At 55.8% G+C, this 18,339-nt stretch overlaps 2 protein-coding genes across 4 annotated transcripts; both read left to right on the forward strand.

Annotated features, from left to right (window-relative positions):
- The first annotated feature begins 826 nt into the window (after window positions 1–826).
- ARMC5 (armadillo repeat containing 5) lies at window positions 827–8,717 on the forward strand. The gene is made up of 6 exons (XM_046668684.1): window positions 827–2,761; window positions 4,130–4,237; window positions 4,342–5,128; window positions 6,190–6,695; window positions 7,402–7,534; window positions 7,637–8,717. The coding sequence occupies exons 1-6, from the start codon at window positions 2,284–2,286 to the stop codon at window positions 8,445–8,447; spliced, it is 2,823 nt and encodes a 940-aa protein (XP_046524640.1). The 5' UTR covers window positions 827–2,283; the 3' UTR covers window positions 8,448–8,717.
- Window positions 8,718–10,481: 1,764 nt separating this feature from the next.
- On the forward strand, window positions 10,482–16,164 carry TGFB1I1 (transforming growth factor beta 1 induced transcript 1). 3 transcript variants are annotated; one of them, XM_046668716.1, is made up of 11 exons: window positions 10,530–10,618; window positions 11,818–11,933; window positions 12,060–12,112; window positions 12,211–12,353; window positions 12,518–12,605; window positions 12,723–12,828; window positions 12,946–13,140; window positions 14,043–14,216; window positions 14,731–14,812; window positions 15,115–15,263; window positions 15,486–16,164. In XM_046668716.1, the coding sequence occupies exons 1-11, from the start codon at window positions 10,606–10,608 to the stop codon at window positions 15,750–15,752; spliced, it is 1,386 nt and encodes a 461-aa protein (XP_046524672.1). In that variant the 5' UTR covers window positions 10,530–10,605; the 3' UTR covers window positions 15,753–16,164. The 3 variants fall into 3 exon arrangements, with proteins under 3 accessions (XP_046524673.1, XP_046524672.1, XP_046524674.1); XM_046668718.1 differs by lacking the exon at window positions 12,211–12,353 and having other exon boundaries at window positions 10,552–10,618; XM_046668717.1 differs by lacking the exons at window positions 11,818–11,933; window positions 12,211–12,353 and having other exon boundaries at window positions 10,482–10,618.
- The last annotated feature ends 2,175 nt before the right edge of the window (window positions 16,165–18,339 follow it).

Consider the following 18,339-nt stretch of genomic DNA (forward strand, 5'->3'; position numbering starts at 1 on the left):
AAGAGGTTTGCTTAGAGATGCTGGTCCCCTCAGGCTCCTTGAGGACTGGACCAAAGTCAGAGCTGAAGTTTGGGCTGAAAGCCAGGGATGAAAGCAGGAGCTGCCACTCTGGTGTGTCTGCTCCTGCTGGCCCAGGTTGGAGTTGTGGGCAAAGGCCTTGCCCCACTGCAAGCAGACATAGGGCTTCTCACTGCTGTGAGCCACCTGGTGGACAAGCAGGTGGGGAGCTCCAGCTGAAGTTTTTGCCAAGCTCACTGCAAGGGCAAGGCTTCTGGCCCATGTGAGTGTGTTGGTGCCGCAGCAGATTTGAACTGTCTACAAAACTTGGTGCAACTGGGGCACTTAAAGGGCTTCTCACCCACGTGCTAGCACTGGTGCTGCAACAGGTTGGAGCTAAGGCAGAAGCTCTTGCTGCAGTCCCCACAGTGGCAGGGCTTCCCACCTGTGTGTGTGCTGGCTGGATCAGGTTGGAGCTAACACTGAAAGTCTTACCACACTCAGCACAGGTGTAGGGCTTCTCAGGTGTATGTACCGTTGGTCTTTAACCAGGTCTGAGCTGTGGCCAAGAGCCTCCCTGCACTCCAGGCACTTGTGGGGCTGGAGGCCTGAGTGGGAGCCAGGGTGTTGGATGAGATTGGAGCTGAGGCTGAAGCAACTGCCACACTCAGGGCAGGCGTATGGTTTCTCTCCAGCGTGTACCTGGTGCTTAAGCAAATTTGAGCCACATCGGGCGCTTTTGCCATACTCTGGATAATGATATAGAACCTGAAGTCAGTTTGCTCACCCATCACACAGCAAGCCAATCTCTGACACCAAGTGTAGCAGAACAAAGTAGGAATTTTATTGCCGAGCGCTGAGCAAGGAAAACCGCCAGCTAACGCTGCAATCCCGAACTTCTCAAAAAGCTACCAGCAAGGGTTTCTTATTGGGGTTTTAGGTAGGTGAGGGAGAGCATGTGGCTAATGTTTACAATTGGTCATTCTAGCTTCTCAATGCTCCTGCCAGATGCTTAGCCAGGCAGGGGCTGACAGCAAGCTACTCTCTTATCAGTGGTCCTTCTGCTGTTCTGTAAGGCAAGCTCAGAAACTTTGGTTTCTTTGTTTTCCATCTTAACCTTGCGGGTACAAAATACAGTTTCACTCTAATCCGGGGAAATTTTAACCCCCTCATCTTCCGTTTCAACAGCAATAGGGCTTGTCACCCGCGTGGCTGCTTTGGTGGTGAATGAGGTCAGGGAAGTAGGCTGCAGTCAGTCCGCACTCCCGGCACTCGAGGGCTTTGGGAATTGCAGAACAGATGATTCTGGCAGGAGATTCTTCCTCCCCAGGGCCAGGGCCAGAGCCTGAGCTACATAGCGATTGCAGGCCCAGCAACATTTCCCGGTCGGCTGGCTGCCCCGGCCACACCAGGAAGGGCCGCTCAGGTGGAACAACTCCACAATCGAGGGCAGACCTCGGGGATCCCTGGGATCCTGACGTCGTTCCCCCACGGCTCCGCCCGGTCTGAGCACTCCCGCGCTGTCGCCGCCAACTCAATCGCGGTGAAAAGCGCCTGGTTTCCTAGACGCCAGTCACTTAGCTGACAAGCCGAGGGACAGCAGGAGACACTCGGGACCCAAGCATCCAGCACCGGAAACGGAAATATCCACTAGCCCGTGCCCCTCTAGGAAGTGGCAGCGAACAGTCTCGGTAGGTTTAACCCTCTCATTCACCTGGCCAGCAGGAGCTCCCCATCTGCGGCTATTGTCAGGAACTTGATACTTTCGACCTGGCTCCGGGTTCTGAGTCCGTCAGCGCGGTCTTCGGTGACCTGGCCACCGCTGGGGGACGGCGAAGCGAGCCTGAAGGAAAAGGCGGTCGCTGCCGAGGACACGCTGGGGACAGAGTACCCAAGTTACCAGGAGCAGCACGGTACTGAGACTTCATGGTCGGATGTCTGTGTTCTCCAGAGGCACCAGCCCATTCCGAGTACCCTGGGAGTTTCTGACCCATCCTAAGCTAGGCGTGTTAGGCTTGGCGTGGACTATATATCCCAGCATGCTTCGCACGCGCCTCCTGGGCTCGCACAGCGATTAGATAACCACTACTCATGACGTGCTTTTTGCAACCATGCAAAAGTCGGAGCACCAGCATCGAGAACTACAACTTCCGACTTGCATAATAACTGCGGTGGCACCATTCAAAATGCGTCAGAGAGGAGGAGCCTGGCCACGCCCCTCTCTTCCAGTTCCGCTCCCCTGGATGAGCGGCGAGGAGTGGGGCGGAGCCTTAGGCCTGAGCCAAGATGGCGGCTGCGAAACCAACCCCTACGGACTCGCTCTCGTTCTGCCTCGCGCAGCTCACGGCGGCCGCTGGGGAGGGCGTAGGTGGGGGAAAGGACACAGCTACAAACGAGACACCCTTGGGCCGTGCGCTCTTAGCCCTCCGCACGCGCCACGTCAAGGCAGCGGGGGGAATCGAGCGCTTCCGGGCACGCGGCGGGCTCCGCCCCCTTCTCGCGCTGCTACGGCGAGCGGCTGCCGCGGGTCCCGCCCTGTCCCAGGCCGGCCCCGGCTCCGCCCCCTCATCGGTCGAGTCAGCGGCTTCTGCTGCCCCCGCCCCCTCGTCGGGCCCTGCCCCCTCCGCTGCGTCGCCGTCGACGCCTTCGCCGCCAGCGCGCCTGCGCAAGACCCTGGACTTGGCGCTCAGCATCCTAGCCAACTGTTGTACGGAGGGGGCGTGCCGGGCTGAAGTGCGCAGACTCGGAGGCATTGGCCCTTTGGGTAAGTGCTCCGCCCTCATTTCCTAGAAGGATCCCACGCGGTGCTCGCTGCTTGTGTTGGCTTGGGCGGTGTCTTGAGTTCTTTGTGTCGTAGCCTGGGAGAACTTGTGCTTTATGACGGCACAGCGCCCCGCCACCTCTGGAGCCGTCACAACCTGTGACGTTGCTGTTTTCTTTATAGATTATTCCCGAGCCTTCCCAGATCAGATAATTAGTCATTTCTTGGGTATTGTTTGTCGGGCACCTCCCTCACAAAGGGTTATTTGGTGACTTTTAGATGACTCTTACCTGTGTGTCCGGTCCTGTGCAGGGCTCCCATTTGATGAGCTGGAGGTGAGAAGGTGTTCAGAAGTGAGAAGGTTCAGAAAGTGGGCCGTGCAGTCACACCCCTCTGAGGCTAGGAATCTTGTAAAAACGGATAATAATAGCTACCTCGCAAAGTTGGAGTAGGGAGAAAATAAAATACAAATATAGGACGCAACCTAAGCAGGGACTGGGCACTTGGAATTATTTAAAACTAGCACCATAAGAACAAATCCTAACAAAAGATAGCGAGCTTTTCTGTTTACCAGCTAAAGTGGCGCCTCCTAGTGGCAACGTTGTGAACACAGTTTACACATCGTTGCCTGCCAGTTGTGAAGTTATGCCAGTTTTGACGAAATCTTAATCTTTTGGATAAAATCAAACATTAATGTATTTTTCATTTCCATAAAATGCCTCTGGACCGTAATGTTTTTGACAAAAGGCTTGGCACATTAGTAAGTCCTTAGTAAATTATAGGTTTTCTTATTAGTTTATAACCTCTATCATTCAGTCACCATTCTGCAATTTAAATATCTCTTGAATCCATCCACTTATATCCCTTCTTCCATCATGTGCCCAGAGACTGGTACCCATGTGCTGAGCTGTGCTGGTAGCTGACTTGGTTCAAGCCCTTGTCCTTTCTCACCTGGACTATTGCAACAGCCTCCTTGCTGCTTCCCCTGCCTTATTCTTTTCCCCTATCATCCATGCTTTCCATAGCTGCCAGATTGTATCACGTCACTCCCATTCTTAAAACCCTGTGTGTCTCTCAGTGCCTTCACGTTCAAGTCCTGACCCCTTGGTCTAGCATTTGAGGCCCTTCATGAGGTCATAGCACAGACAATGGATCTCACCTCTGGGCCTTTTCAAAGGCTGCTACCAAACCTGAAATGCCCTGTAGTACCTCCGTCCACCATCCTTCTAGTAAATACCCACATATTTAGCCTTCCAGACCCAGCAAGCCTCTTCTGGAGGCCTTGCCTGACCCCCTCAGGCCACATTCTTGAGGTGATTAATGAGAGGGACAAGAAGGGTAGAATCCTCAAGAGGCCAAACTTCCTTGCAGTGACTATTCTTCAGTGTGTGAAGACAGACAGCATCCAGAACCGAACAGCTCGTGCTCTGGGGAACTTAGCCATGGAACCTGAGAGCTGTGGGGACATTCATTCTGCTGGTGAGAAGGCCATGAGGGTGAGGGTGGAGTTAGCTAGGTCTTGGGGTGGGGGCGGGGCTTGGGTGTGTGTCCTCACTCACTCTGTCTTCCCCTTCCCTCTCCAGGTGCTGTTCCCCTGCTCGTTGAGAGCCTGACAGCCTGCCAGGACTCCCAGTGCCTGCAGAGTGTGGTTCGCGCCCTCCGCAACCTGGCAGACTCACCCCAGCACCGCCTGGCCCTGGCACAGCAGGGAGCAGTGCGCCCGCTGGCTGAGCTTCTGGCTGCTGCCCCAGACCCTGCGCTGACCTTGGCCCTAGTCCGTGCCCTCCTGGAGCTGAGTCGAGGCTGCTCCCGGGCCTGTGCTGAGCAGCTAAGTCTGGGTGGGGGACTAGGCCCACTGGTCAGCCTGGCCTCCCACCCCAAAAGGGCGGTACGGGAGGCAACTATCCTGATCCTTGCCAACCTGTGTGCCCAGGGCCTGGTACGGCCTGCACTGGGCAATGCTGGTGGTGTGGAAGTGCTACTGGGTGAGCTCCGGCGGCGCCGGGGCTCCACTGGGGCTAGCCCAGCCTCTCAGCAGCCCTTGGTGCGGGCTGTGTGTCTGCTGTGCCGGGAGGCCATCAACCGGGCCCGGCTGCGGGACGCTGGTGGTTTGGAGCTGCTGATGGGCCTGCTGCGGGACCCTCGTGCCAGCGCCTGGCACCCTCGTGTCGTGGCCGCCCTCGTGGGCTTCCTCTATGATACTGGGGCCCTAGGTCGGCTACAGGCTCTGGGACTTGTACCTCTCTTGGCTGGGCAGCTCTGTGGTGAGGCTGGTGATGAGGAAGAAGAGGGAAGAGAAGCTGCTTCCTGGGACTTTCCTGAGGAGCGGACCCCTGAGCGGGCAGAGGCGGGAAGCTTCCGAAGCCTCAGGTGCGTCCCCACCTGATGCTGTGGGCTGGGGTTTGTGTCTGCGCCAGCCCTCTTCACTACCCTCACCCTCATTCTGTCTCAGTAAGACTTTGATTGGCTCTGACTCCTGATTTCTTGTTCTCCCCAGACCTGACCATCTTGTAGTCCCCATTAAACACACCTCCTCTCCCCTGGGTCTACCCCAGCACCTCTGAGCTTTGAGACCCAGACAGCTTCACTGGAATGTGGTATGGGCACTAGTTATGATGGTATGCTCTGGAGTCTCAGTTCTTGTTCTGCTACCACCTACAAGCTGAGTCATCATGGGAAAGTTAATTAACTTCTCTGAGCTTCTTATTCCTTCTATATAAAATGGAGGATAATAATACATACCTACTCGATAGAGTCGTAAAGATTAAATGAGGGTACTTTACACCTCACCTTGGCACTAAGCAGTGCTCAATAAATGTCAGCCTTCCTGTGAACTCTCTGACTTCATCTCCTACCACTCTCCCTGGTGCCCACTATACTCTTGCACGTGGGCCTCCCAGCTAGTTTTTGAACATGACAGGTAAGTACCATCTCAGGGCCTCTTGGGTTGCTGTTCCTCTGCCTAGAGCGCTCTTCCTCCTGTGTGCCTTGATTAGATCTTACCTTCTTGCTGGAGGCCAGCATCATTACCCTATTTAAAATGGCAAATCTCGCCTCTCCCAGCTCTCTTCTGTTCCCTTTTACTTTTCTCCTTAGTACCACTTCACCCCTCACTGACTCCACACTAGCATACCTTATGGTTTCCTTATTGATTTTGTCTGTTTCCCCTCACCAGAGTATAAACTCTAGGAGGAGGGGAATTTTTATTTTGTTCTTTGCTTCTCCTCAGCAACTAAAATGGGGGTTGGCACATAATAAGTTCAGTAATTGCTGACTGAGTTGGGGTTTTCCTCCACCTCTCTTTGCTCCCATCTCCCCTTCGGCCCACCTCCTCTCCCTGCCTTCAGTCATCTCCTTTTGCATGACCATTCTTTTGGCCCTGCTCTCTTGCCTTGGCTCTGGGTTCAGTCTCCTTTTCTTCCCTCCCACAGGTCATGGCTGATCTCTGAGGGCTACGCTGCAGGCCCAGGAGACATCTCCCCTGACTGGTCCCCTGAGCGATGTCCACAGCCACCACCACCACCGGAAGCGGCTGAGCCAGCCAGCCCTGCCCCAGGCCCGACCTTGCTGCGGACACCTCGCACACTGCGCACACCAGGCCGCAGCCCTGCCGCTGCTGAGGAACCTTGGGGCCGTGAGGGGCCAGCGCTCCTGCTGCTGTCGCGCTTCTCCCAGGCTCCTGACCCGAGTGGGGCACTGGTGACTGGTCCGGCCCTGTGTGGCCTGCTGGCTTATGTGACGGGTGCGCCGGGCCCACCGAGCCCTCGTGCACTGCGCATCCTGGCACGCCTCACATGCAACCCCGCCTGCCTCGAGGCCTTTGTGCGCAGCTATGGTGCAGCACTACTGCGCGCCTGGCTCGTGCTTGGCGTTGCCCCGGACGACTGGCCTGAGCTGGGTACCCGGCCTGATCGCAGCAGCCAGCATCGGGAGCTGGGTGTGTCCCCATGCCTCTCCACCCACATGCACGGCCCCATCCCATTCTCATGCCTCCAGTGGGCTCAGAACCTGGCCTTACAGCTTACTGCCACCCGCTCTCTCACTTCCCTCCCCGTCCCACCATCCAGGCAACCTCAGCCACCGGGGCGGGGGGGGGGGCGGGGGGCGGGGAGGATAGGGATTCCCTTTTGTTCCACCATCCCAGCATGCAGAGTTCTGCTCCATCCCCTGCCCCAGAGTTGGGGTCCAGATACCCCCGACATTAAGCTTGGCCCCAACAACTTAGAATCATGCCTGTCTGCATTTCCTTACCCAATTGATTCTTGGTTCTGCATTTTCCTGACTACTTCCCCACTGGGCACACTGACTTGTAAACTCAGGCTCAGGTACCATGTCTTCCCAAGACACCACCATTTCTAACACTGCTAGGGACTGCCCTGTTTTCTGTGCCCTGTTTCAGTCCTTCAAGGCCCAGACTCACTCCCTGACCATCCCAGTTGCTGTTCTTGCCCTTCACCTCCAGTTCCTAGCATCCACACTCCATCCCTCCAAGGGCCTGCAATCATCCCCTTCTTCCATACCATGATTTCTTGCCCTGAGGTTTTACCCTCCTTCCTTTCAGGGGCCCAGAGGCCTGTCTTGCTCATGTAACCCCAGTCTTGGACACTAGCTCCCAACCTGACCTGTTATGCCCATCCCTGCAGGTGAGATGCTGCTGCAGAACCTGACCGTTCAGGCCGAATCGCCCTTTGGAGTGGGTGCCCTCACTCACCTGCTGCTCTCTGGGAGCCCTGAGGACCGTGTGGCCTGCGCACTGACCCTGCCCTTCATCTGTCGGTAAGGGGGATGTGGGTGTCTTGCAGGGGTCAGGGGAGTAAGGTTGCTGTTTCCTGGTCCTACCCTTTTCTACCTTCTCAAAGATTCTCTTTCTCCCCAAAGGAAGCCCTCTCTGTGGCGCCGGCTACTTCTGGACCAGGGCGGCCTCCGTCTCCTCCTCTCAGCACTAACTCGGCCAGCTCCGCATCCACTCTTTCTCTTCTTTGCTGCGGACTCCCTTTCCTGCCTCCAAGGCTTGGTATCCCCCACTGTGAGCCCAGCCTTCCCTCCTGCAGTCTCCTTAGACCTAGGCCCACCCTCCCCTTGCCTCTATGAACCTTTGCTGGGCCCAGCCCCCATCCCAGCCCCTGACCTACACTTCCTACTGGACTCAGGCCTACAGCTCCCTGCCCAGCGAGCTGCCTCAGCTACTGCCTCCCCTTTCTTCCGGGCGCTGCTAGCTGGCAGTTTTGCAGAAGCCCAGATGGACCTCGTCCCACTTCGAGGCCTGTCACCCAGCGCGGCCTGGCCTATCCTGCATCACTTGCATGGCTGCCGGGGCTGTGGAGCTGCCCTAGGGCCCATTCCCCCACCGGGCCAGCCCCTGCTAGGCTCAGGGGCTGAGGAGGCACTGGAGGCTGCTGGCCGTTTCCTGTTGCCTGGGCTGGAGGAGGAGCTGGAAGAGGCTGTGGGCCGTATCCACTTAGGACCCCAGGGTGGACCAGAGTCAGTGGGTGAAGTATTTCGCTTGGGCCGGCCCCGGCTGGCTGCCCACTGTGCCCGCTGGACGCTGGGGCCGGGGCAGTGCCCTCGGAAGAGGGCCCTGGCCCTAGTGGGGCTTGTGGAGGCAGCAGGTGAGGAGGCAGGGCCCCTGACTGAGGCTTTACTGGCTGTGGTGATGGGGGTTGAATTAGGGGCAAAGGTCCCACCCTAGGCTGTTGATGTTCACCGGGAGGGGACCCAAGGATGAGCTGGCTATGAAGGAGGCCTCCCTCAGAGTAGCATGAGAGAAGGCTGAACAGAAGGAGTCACCATCGAGGACCGATGAGAGGATGGAACTAGACTCCAGGATGATGGTCTGAAGACTCAGGAGTGAGAAGCCAAAGCCAGAGTCTGGGGCCATGAGATGGAGAACAGCCCAGGGCTCCAGGCACCTGGCCTGGGCCAGCCTTCTGGAGTTGGGATTAAAAACTTTGGAGTTGGATTGTGTGGTGTCTCTGCTTACTTTCCTGTGGAAGTCCCCTCACCCCTTCATCCATCAAGCAGGTCTTATCCAGGTCTCTGTGTCCCAATATAGGCCACCCTTGGCATGTAGGAGTTTAATAAGTAATTATGCAGTGCTTCCTGGAGACCTAGGGTAGAGTAGAGTTCTCAGGCTTCTCCCTAGGATGTGGTTTTGGGCCCCAGGGGAAGCCTGCTTCCTGCCCACACAACTTCATTGCTCACACAGCCACCCCACTGGACACATATACCTTGGTCAGGGCTGAAAGAATGTGCTGAGAGGATGCTATGAGTGTGGAGATGTATGTCCAGGGCCTTGGCATTACTGTTTTCTGAGTGCCCTTCACCCATCTTGGGCCTTCAGTCTCTGGTTCACTTTTCATCTCTTGGGACCAAGTGTCCTGCTGTTTTCCTGAGGGAAGACCTGCTGTGTTCCTAGAGTCCCTGAGGCCCATCTTAGTTCTGCCCAGACAGAGCGAAGGCCCTGGGCTGGCATTCAGGTGAAGGAAGGGCTCATCTTGCTTTGGTCTCCAAGGCAGGGTCTCTATCACCTGGCTCCCAGATCACTGACCACTCAGGTGGCAGGCTGACTTTGAGGAGAGTGCCTAGACTGGGCCTGCCAGTTAGTTTCTAGGGCGCTAATGTTGACACTTGTCTCTGTGCCTCTGTGAGTCCAGGTCTCTGTTCTTAGGTTGTGTATTAGAACCACCTAGAGAGCTTTTAAAAAATAAACTGATGCCTGGGCCCTTTCTGATTGAAGTGAACTGAGGGGAGGGTACCCTGCATCAGTGTTTTTAAAAAGCTCTCCAGATTGTTCTGACTTGCTGTTGGGTTGAGACCCTCATTCCAGTACTCATATCTGGACTCAGGTGTGGGTTGAGACTCAGTCCAGTGGCTGCAGCACTATGGTGTCTGTCCATACCTATCTCTAGAGTATCTTGTTTCTACGTTGATTTCTCAGTGTCTCAGCCCAGGGCAGGCCTCTTGTTCCTCTGTGATTGGAGTCTGTGTCTTGCTTCCTTCCCTGTGTTCATCAGTATCTTGAGACAATGCTCTTTTCGAATGGGTCTGGGTTGCCTTACTGTTGAGGAAGGGTTTTGTCTTGAAGGCTGGCTGGGGTCTGGCTGCCTGGGAGTGTTTTCTGAGCCTGCACAGGGCTTGGGCCTGGGTTTCGGTTTATCTGTGTCTGTATGTCTGTTTCCAAGTCCTGGAGAGAACGTCCTGGCTTAGAGTCTGTGGGAGGGTTCATTGTGTCCGTCTCCATCTCAGAGATTCTTTAGTATTGTGTTTTTTGGGATCTCTGTTCATGTACTTGTCTGTCAGGGTCTTTAAGGGAAGTTCTCTGAACCTGGGGTCTGACTGATCTTTAGAACATCACTCCTGCCTCCAACCCAAAAATTCTGCCTGGGGCAAGTCTCTCAGGATGGGCCTGGGTGGGAGGAGGGCTCTGTCTAGAACTCAGGGTGCTAGATTTTGGAGGTGTCTGCTTGGGGGCCTCAGTCTGTGTCTAAGAGTCTCACTGGGCAGAGGATCCTGGGCTTAGTCTGGAAGAGCCACTTCTCTGGCTGGCTCGGGCTGCCTGGGGCTCCCTGCAGCTGAAGCCAGGGCTGGGGTGTGGCCGCCTCCGCGGCAGGCAGGCAGGCTGGGCCGTGGCCTTCCCTCCTTACACGCCCCCACCCCGGGTTCTCCCGTTCTTTGCTCCCCCCCCCCCCCCCCCCCCCCCCCCCTCCAGCCCCATCCCAGCGGGTCCCGGCTTCCTTACATGGTCACGGCCAGGCCTCCAGCTCCCGGACGTCCCCCGCCCCCCGCCCCCACCGGACACGGCCCCCGCCCTGCTCTGCTCGCCCCACGCGATCCGCCCGCGCCCCGCCATGGAGGACCTGGGTGAGTGGGGCCCGGGTCCCCTTGTCCCCAGCCCCTCATCACCGCCTGAACTCCCTTCCCCATCCTGGAGCCCCCTCACACTCCCCATCCCTGCCTCCTGTCTCTTTGCTTCTCTGCCCGCGCCTCCTTTTCGACTCCACGTCCCCCTTCCTGCCTCTCCCTTCCTGCCTTTCCCGGGCCGGCCGCTCCCTCCCTTCTTCCCTCACTCCGCTCCTCCGTCACTGGCTGCGGACGGATGGGCAGGGAGATGCAGTGCCTGTGGGCTCCTGGGCTCATCCGCTCTGGGAAGGGAGGGGTTAAAGGGGTCTTGGGTTCAGGGACTGGAAAAGTAGACGGGAAGGGAGAATGTGACATCAAGTTCTGAAGAAGAAAACAGGCCTGCCCCAGAGTTTTGGGAAGGAGTTAAGGGCTCCTAAGTATGGTAGGGGTCAGGTCTTTGGGGCAGAAAGGGAATAATAGGTGAGGAGGGCCAAGATGCTGGGGAGTTAAGGTTCCACCATGGTGCTGAGACATGAGGAGTAAAGGGGTAGGGAGTTCTAGGTTCTGGAAGGGACAGGGTTCAACGGATCCAGATCTGGGGACGGGGCGGGTGTCTTCCGGCAGGAAGGAGGACCCACTCATCACATCTTCCCTGTGTGTTGGGACTGGGGCTAGAAGGCTGAGCCTCCATGGGACAGAAGGTGTTCCAGCGCCCTTCAGTAGGGGGTGCTGCTCAGTAGGGGTAACGGGCACCGGTACTGTGAAGAATAAGCCAATCAGAAAGCAGGTCCCAGAAGACTCACCAATAAGGTGCATAGGGTGGGACCAAGTGTGGCCTGGAGGTGGGCCAGGACTGTGCCGGCCTATTTAGGTTGGGTGCCAGGCATACAGCCAATTGAGCAATTTGGGGTAGAGCCAAATTTGGCTGGAGTAAAGAGAATTTTGACTGCATTAGGGAAGATTCCGAGAATAAAAGAAAGAGGAGGCTGAGGTGAGCCATTTGGGATGTTCTGTTCATAAATATTGGTTGCTGCCCGTCCACTTCTCTGACTTGGTCAGGCCTTGTGTTTCCTTCTGATTCTTGACCTCTACTTTTAATTCTGGCTTTGGTCCTCCTCAGATACACCCACTTGGAACCCTTAGCCTTTGATCTCTTAAGGCTCTGTATCTGCCCTAACCTTGACCTCTCAACCTCTCACCCTGACGGCCTCTCCCTGCAGATGCCCTGCTCTCTGACCTGGAGACTACCACCTCACACATGCCAAGGTCAGGAGCTCCAAAAGAGCGGCCCCCAGAGCCCCTCAAGTCTCCCTTGCCCTATGGCCACCAGCCACAGGTGAGATCAGATGCTGAGGGCAGGGGCAACCATGAAGGCCAGGCTGGGCCAGGGCTAGGGGGATCTGGGCCTGAGTGGGGCAAAGTACAGGCCTATCATCCCACACATGTGTCCTTCTCTCTGTAGATGGGGTCTGGAGAGTCTTCAGGAGCCTCTGGAGACAAGGACCATCTGTACAGGTGAGGGGCCTGGGAAGTGAGGATGGGAAAGCCAACTGAAACTCAGAGGAGGCTTGGATTCCCCACCCCTGAACCCAGGCTCCTACCCTGTTTCCCAGTACGGTATGCAAGCCTCGGTCCCCGAAGCCTGCAGCCCCTGCGGCCCCTCCGTTCTCCTCTTCCAGCGGTGTCTTGGGCACAGGGCTTTGTGAGCTAGACCGACTGCTTCAGGAACTTAATGCTACTCAGTTCAACATCACAGGTACCAGGGTTACTGACACGGGCCCTGATGGGATGGGGGCAGGGCAAGGCAGGGCAGAGACTAAGGGCTATAGACTTCGCAGAGTAGCAGCTAAAGGGACACAAGCCTTAACTGGAGGGGTAGAGCCTGGCCTCACATCCAGTGCCCTTCTCTCCTCTCTGCAGATGAAATAATGTCTCAGTTCCCATCTAGCAAGGAGGCTGCAGAGGAGCAGAAGGAGGACCAATCTGATGACAAGAAAAGGCCCAGCCTGTGAGTTTAGTATAGTGGCAGCACTGGGAGAGAGGCGATCAGTCTTGGATGCCTGAGTTACTGGAGGGAGTATTACTCTAGGAGGCTCTGAGCTGACACGAGTTTTATTCTTCACAGCCCTCCCAGCCCATCCCCTCTTCTCCCAAAGGCTTCGGCTACCTCGGCCACTCTGGAGCTGGATAGACTGATGGCCTCACTCTCTGACTTCCGGGTCCAGAACCACGTGAGTCAAGTCAGGCAGGGGGGTGGGCAAGTGTGGATTTGTGGCTTCCCAATCCATCTTAGACCCTTCCACCTCTGCTGCCTTGCTGATTCAACTCTCATGTCCTCCCTGCTGCAGCTTTCAGCCTCTGGGCCAACCCAGCCAACAGTGCCAAGCTCCGTGAATGAGGGCTCCCAATCCCCACCAGGGCCAACTAGCAAGGGCAGCCTAGACACCATGCTGGGGCTGCTGCAGTCGGACCTCAGCCGCCGTGGTGTTCCCACCCAGGCCAAGGGCCTCTGTGGCTCCTGCAATAAACCCATTGCTGGGCAAGTAAGTGGAGCCCTGAGAGTAGGGAGGTAGAGACTCATGGACCCATCTTTATTGAAAGCTAGCCTTTGTGCTGTTCCCTTTTAATAAATAACTCTGGGAAGAGGGTATTATTGTTATTTATAGTTTATGGATGGGGAAACTGAAGTTCTGAGTTACACAGCAATAAGTGGCAGGGTGAGAATTCCAACCCAGTTCCCATTTATTGCGGTCTTACTGTGTGCAGGCACTGTGCTAGCTCCTTTACAAACCCCCATCTCATTTAATCTTCACAAAAGCCTCACTGGCGCTGCCCACCATCTCTCAGGCACCCACACAGACCATTTCTCCTCCACCAGAGTCTGGTCTGGGAGCTCTGGCTCTTGGCTTATTGACTAAGCAGATGTTATTGACAACAGGCATGCTCAGTGGTTGATCTAGATCCTCTTGCTAGATAAAGTGTCTGCTCCTATCCCAGAATTTCCAACCTCATCAAAGCAGAGTGGCCTTATGACTTTTGTGGGCTATAGGTACTTTTGCCTTCATGGATCCCTTCCTCCATTATAAAAAAATACTAAAAATTGTGAATTATGACTGTATTGGTGTAAAGATGAATATATTATTAAATAGTAAATCATTTTCTTCTAGCTCATTTTTTCCTTCTGATTTTAAAAGAAATTACATTTTCCTGGGTTCCTAAAAGTATTGTGGGCCTTAGGCACTTACACACTGACTTGATTATTAGATTCTTCATCCTGATCTCTCAGAGATAAGACTTGGGTAGGGAGGTGGGAGAAATGGGTGAAGAGGGTCAAAAGGTAAAAAGAAAAAAAAAAGACTTGAAATGTGCCTTGTAAACCTTAGGTCACTGGGCACATGGCAGCTTGAGGGCCACTCTGACTCTGGGCCTCACTCCCAACTCGCAGGTGGTGACGGCGCTGGGCCGCGCTTGGCACCCTGAGCACTTCGTTTGCGGTGGCTGTTCCATGGCCCTGGGAGGCAGCAGCTTCTTCGAGAAGGATGGAGCCCCCTTCTGCCCCGAGTGCTACTTTGAGCGCTTCTCCCCACGATGTGGCCTCTGCAATCAACCCATCAGACACGTGAGCCCTGCCGGCCCACAAGCCCCACCTCTGTCTCACTGTGGGATGGGCCTCATCCACTCACAGCCCCCCATCCCTCCCCAGCCTTGCCCCTTGGCCTCTCCGTGGCCTTTTGGACTCCACCCTCTCTCTTTTTTTTTTTTTTTTTTAAAGATTTTATTTTTTCCTTTTTCTCCCCAAAGCCCCCCCGGTACATAGTTGTATATTCTTTGTTGTGGGTCCTTCTAGTTGTGGCATGTGGGACGCTGCCTCAGCGTGGTCTGATGAGCAGTGTCATGTCCGCGCCCAGGATTCGAACCAACGAAACACTGGGCCGCCTGCAGCGGAGCGCGCGAACTTAACCGCTCAGCCACGGGGCCAGCCCCTCCACCCTCTCTCTTTTACTCCCAGGTTCCTTGTGAGATCTCCAGGGCCTTAAACTCATACTTCAACCCACTCACCTAGGTTCAGGGAGGGAGAGGGAGGGAAGAAGCGATGGAGGGCCACACTGAGTGTCTCCTTTCGTTCTCCATAGAAGATGGTTACTGCCTTGGGCACTCACTGGCACCCGGAGCACTTCTGCTGCGTCAGTTGCGGGGAGCCCTTCGGAGATGAGGGTGAGAGCTTGAAATCCGCCAGTCTACTCGACATCCCGCCCCGTCCCCTTTGGCCCAGCCCTCTACGACCTCCGAAGCCCTCTGGGCCGGGAATTTTCTCCTGCTTTCTTCGGGCCCCACCCTCTCCCTGTCATGGGTTCCTATCCCATCCCCTCCCGCTCTGCCCCTACTCCAGGCACTGTCCCTCACTACCTACTGCTCACGCTGACTGCCCCTCCTCTGGCCCCACAGTCTCAGCTCTTGTAGGTCCTCGGTGGGACCTCGCACTCTTTTCTTTCCGCCCACTCGGTTCCCGCCTCTAGGTTTTCACGAGCGCGAGGGCCGCCCCTACTGCCGCCGGGACTTCCTGCAGCTGTTCGCCCCGCGCTGCCAGGGCTGCCAGAGCCCCATTCTGGATAACTACATCTCGGCTCTCAGCGCGCTCTGGCACCCAGACTGTTTCGTCTGCAGGGTGCGCTGCGGTGGGGGCGGAGCCTGGGAGGGGTGGGCCAACGGGGGGCGGAAGTAGGAGGCTGGGGCGGGGCGATTATTCAGGGTAGGGGGCTCCTGGAGGCGAGGCTTCGCGTCCGGGTGGGGTTGCGGGGGGGCACAGTGGGTTATTCAGCTCGTAAAGTTAGTTATCTGGTCCGGGGTTTGGCCGCTGACCCATCCTTTCGCGGCCGACCTTCCCCAGGAATGCTTTGCGCCCTTCTCGGGAGGCAGCTTTTTCGAGCACGAGGGCCGCCCGCTGTGCGAGAACCATTTCCACGCGCGGCGCGGTTCGCTGTGCGCCACGTGTGGCCTCCCGGTGACCGGCCGTTGCGTGTCGGCCCTGGGCCGCCGCTTCCACCCGGACCACTTCACCTGCACCTTTTGCCTGCGCCCGCTCACCAAGGGCTCCTTCCAGGAGCGCGCCGGCAAGCCCTACTGCCAGCCCTGCTTCCTCAAGCTCTTCGGCTGACCACGCCCCTTTGGGAGACCAAGGCCCCAAAGGCCCCGCCCTTCCCGAAAAGACCCTGTTCTCCAGACCCCGAGGCCTTGCTCTTTGAGCTTGGGATTCTCTCCGACCGGGCTGTTTAAGGCCCTACCCACTGGAGAGACCCGCCCCTAAGGTACGGTACTATACGTTCTCCGTGGGAAACTTCAGAAAAGGCCAGGCCAATCCCAAGGCCACATGCCCCCAAAGTGGGTCGTAGTCTGACGAGCGATGCCGCCTGAGCTCTTCACTTTATTCCCCTGTTGAGGGAGCCTCCCTACTGGAGGAGGACCCTTGCAATTCCGACCAATCAGAGGCCAGGCCAGGACGTCCCTCTCCCCACTCCCTCACTGTTCTTTGCACTTTTTTCTACCTACATAAAATACATTCCACGTCACACTGGTGCTGTGTCTTTGACTGCGCGAGACAGCCTTGCGTCGGGACTCCCTGCTCCTTGTGCTGGCTCTGGCCTTGGTGGGATCTGGGCCACCACTGTGTGGCCAGAACCGGACCTGCAGCCTCAGCCCTTGCAGGATGTCCTTCACATATCAGATGAGCCTGAGGTTGGAAAGGGCAGCGACCTGCACAGGGTTGTACAGATAGTGGGGAGCCAGGACAGGAACTCAAGCTGGGCCCCTCTGAACCTTCTTGTCCCCAGTCCCCTCACTTTGCATCTGGGCACTAAGGCACAGCTTCCTTCTTACTAGTATTGACTCATAACATCTCCCCTAGGCAGAGGATGACACTCGGGGTGGTCAAGGGAGTGAGTGAGGGAAGCACTGGGGCTGTAGGAGCCAGAAAGAAGCTTCTAACTCAGATTGGGAGTCAAGGAAGCCTTTCTGGAGGATGTGACACCTGAGCTAAGCCCTAGCAGAGAAGGGTGGGACCAGGAGGTTTTAGGTGTGGAGAAATTCAGGCTCCGTGTGAATCCACAAGCCCCAGGGGCCTTTCTGAGTCCCAGAACATTCACCTTGGACTGTGCAGTTCCCTAGGGAGGGGACCTGGATTCCTGGATCCAAAACATATGGGCTCTTGAGGCTGGAAATGATGGAACCTCAGAGGCCCTTCCAGCCTGAGGAGGAGCTGGCAGCCAAGGAGAGCATATGTGGGCAAGAGACAAAGGTGAGGTGTTCTCTGCCCTTGCCTCAGGCTGACCCCCGGATCCTTTCCTCTCTGAGGCTCCTTCCCCTGGGTCTTCCCAGGCCTCCTGCTCTTCCCCTTCCTCATATTCTCCCTGGGCAATGCTGTCCATCCCCTTGCTTGTAACCACCTCCCTGTCTTGAGGATGCCCAAATTGGCCATCTCCAATCTTGGTTCATTCATTCACCAAGTGTTTCTTTCTTTTTTTTTTAAAGATTGGCACCTGAGCTAACAACTGTTGCCAATCTTTTTTTTTCTTTTTTCCTGCTTCTTCTCCCCAAATCCCTCCAGCACATACTTGTATATTTTAGTTGTGGGTCCTTCTGGTTGTGGCATGTGGGATGCTGCCTCACTGTGGCCTGATGAGCGGTGCCATGTCCGCACCCAGGATCCGAACCGGCGAAACACTGGGCCGCCAAAGCGGCGCACGTGAACTTAACCACTTGGCCACGGGGCCAGCCCCCCACCAAGTGTTTCTTGAGCAGGCACTGTGGCAGGCTCCATGCCAGGTGCTGGGGAGACCATAGGGAACCAAGCAGACATGCTTCTTTCCCTCATGGAGCTGAAGACTAGTAGGGGAAACAGATGACGAAATGTGATGAAGTGACGTGTGATGAAGTAATGGCCTAGCTAAAGCTGGCTCTTCCCCTTTGTTTCCACCCACAACACCTCCCCTGTCTCTTCATAGCACTTATTAGTACTGCAAATGGCAGTTTATTTGTTGCTTGTTTATGTCTATTTCTGAAACTGGAATGCAAGCTCCGGAGTGCTAGTTTGTCCCATGACATGCTTGTTTTGCTGATCATTGTCTCTCCAGTGTCTAGAGTGGTGTCTAGCATGTGGCAGGTGCTTAATAAATGTTTGTTAATGAAGGAAGGAATGAGGAAGAAAGGAAAGACGGGAAGGCAAGAAGGAAAAAAATAGAGTTAATAAGTTAGAGAAGGTGAGGAAGGGGTTACTTTAACCAGATAGTCAGAGAAGGCCTCTGGGAAAATGTAGTGTCTAAGCTGAGACTTGAAGGTAGAGAAAGAGCCAGCCAGGCAAAGAGCTTGAGGAGAGCATTCCAGGCAGAGGAAACAGCAAATGCAAAGGCCAGGAAGTAGGAAAGAGCTTGGCATATTGGAAGAAAGGAAAGAAGGCCAGTGTGGCAAGGGGGAGAATAGTGGGAGATAAGGTTGAAGAAGAAACAGGTGCCACATCATGAAGCGTTTTGTAGGCCATGGTGATGGCATACAGATTTTATTATAAGTGCCTATAACCCTAATGTGTCCTCTGATACTTGCCCCCAGATTTCTCTCAGGCACTTCAAGTTTGTCACCCCCTGAAGCAGACACTGTGCATGCCCTGCCCATATCTGCTTAGCCCACCTGGGAAATCTTGTGTAGACAGTTCCCAGACAGCCAGTCTCCCCAGCTGCTTCCTGAGTTTCTGA

This window comes from Equus quagga, chromosome 7, assembly GCF_021613505.1.
Source record: "Equus quagga isolate Etosha38 chromosome 7, UCLA_HA_Equagga_1.0, whole genome shotgun sequence".
NCBI lineage: Eukaryota > Metazoa > Chordata > Mammalia > Perissodactyla > Equidae > Equus > Equus quagga.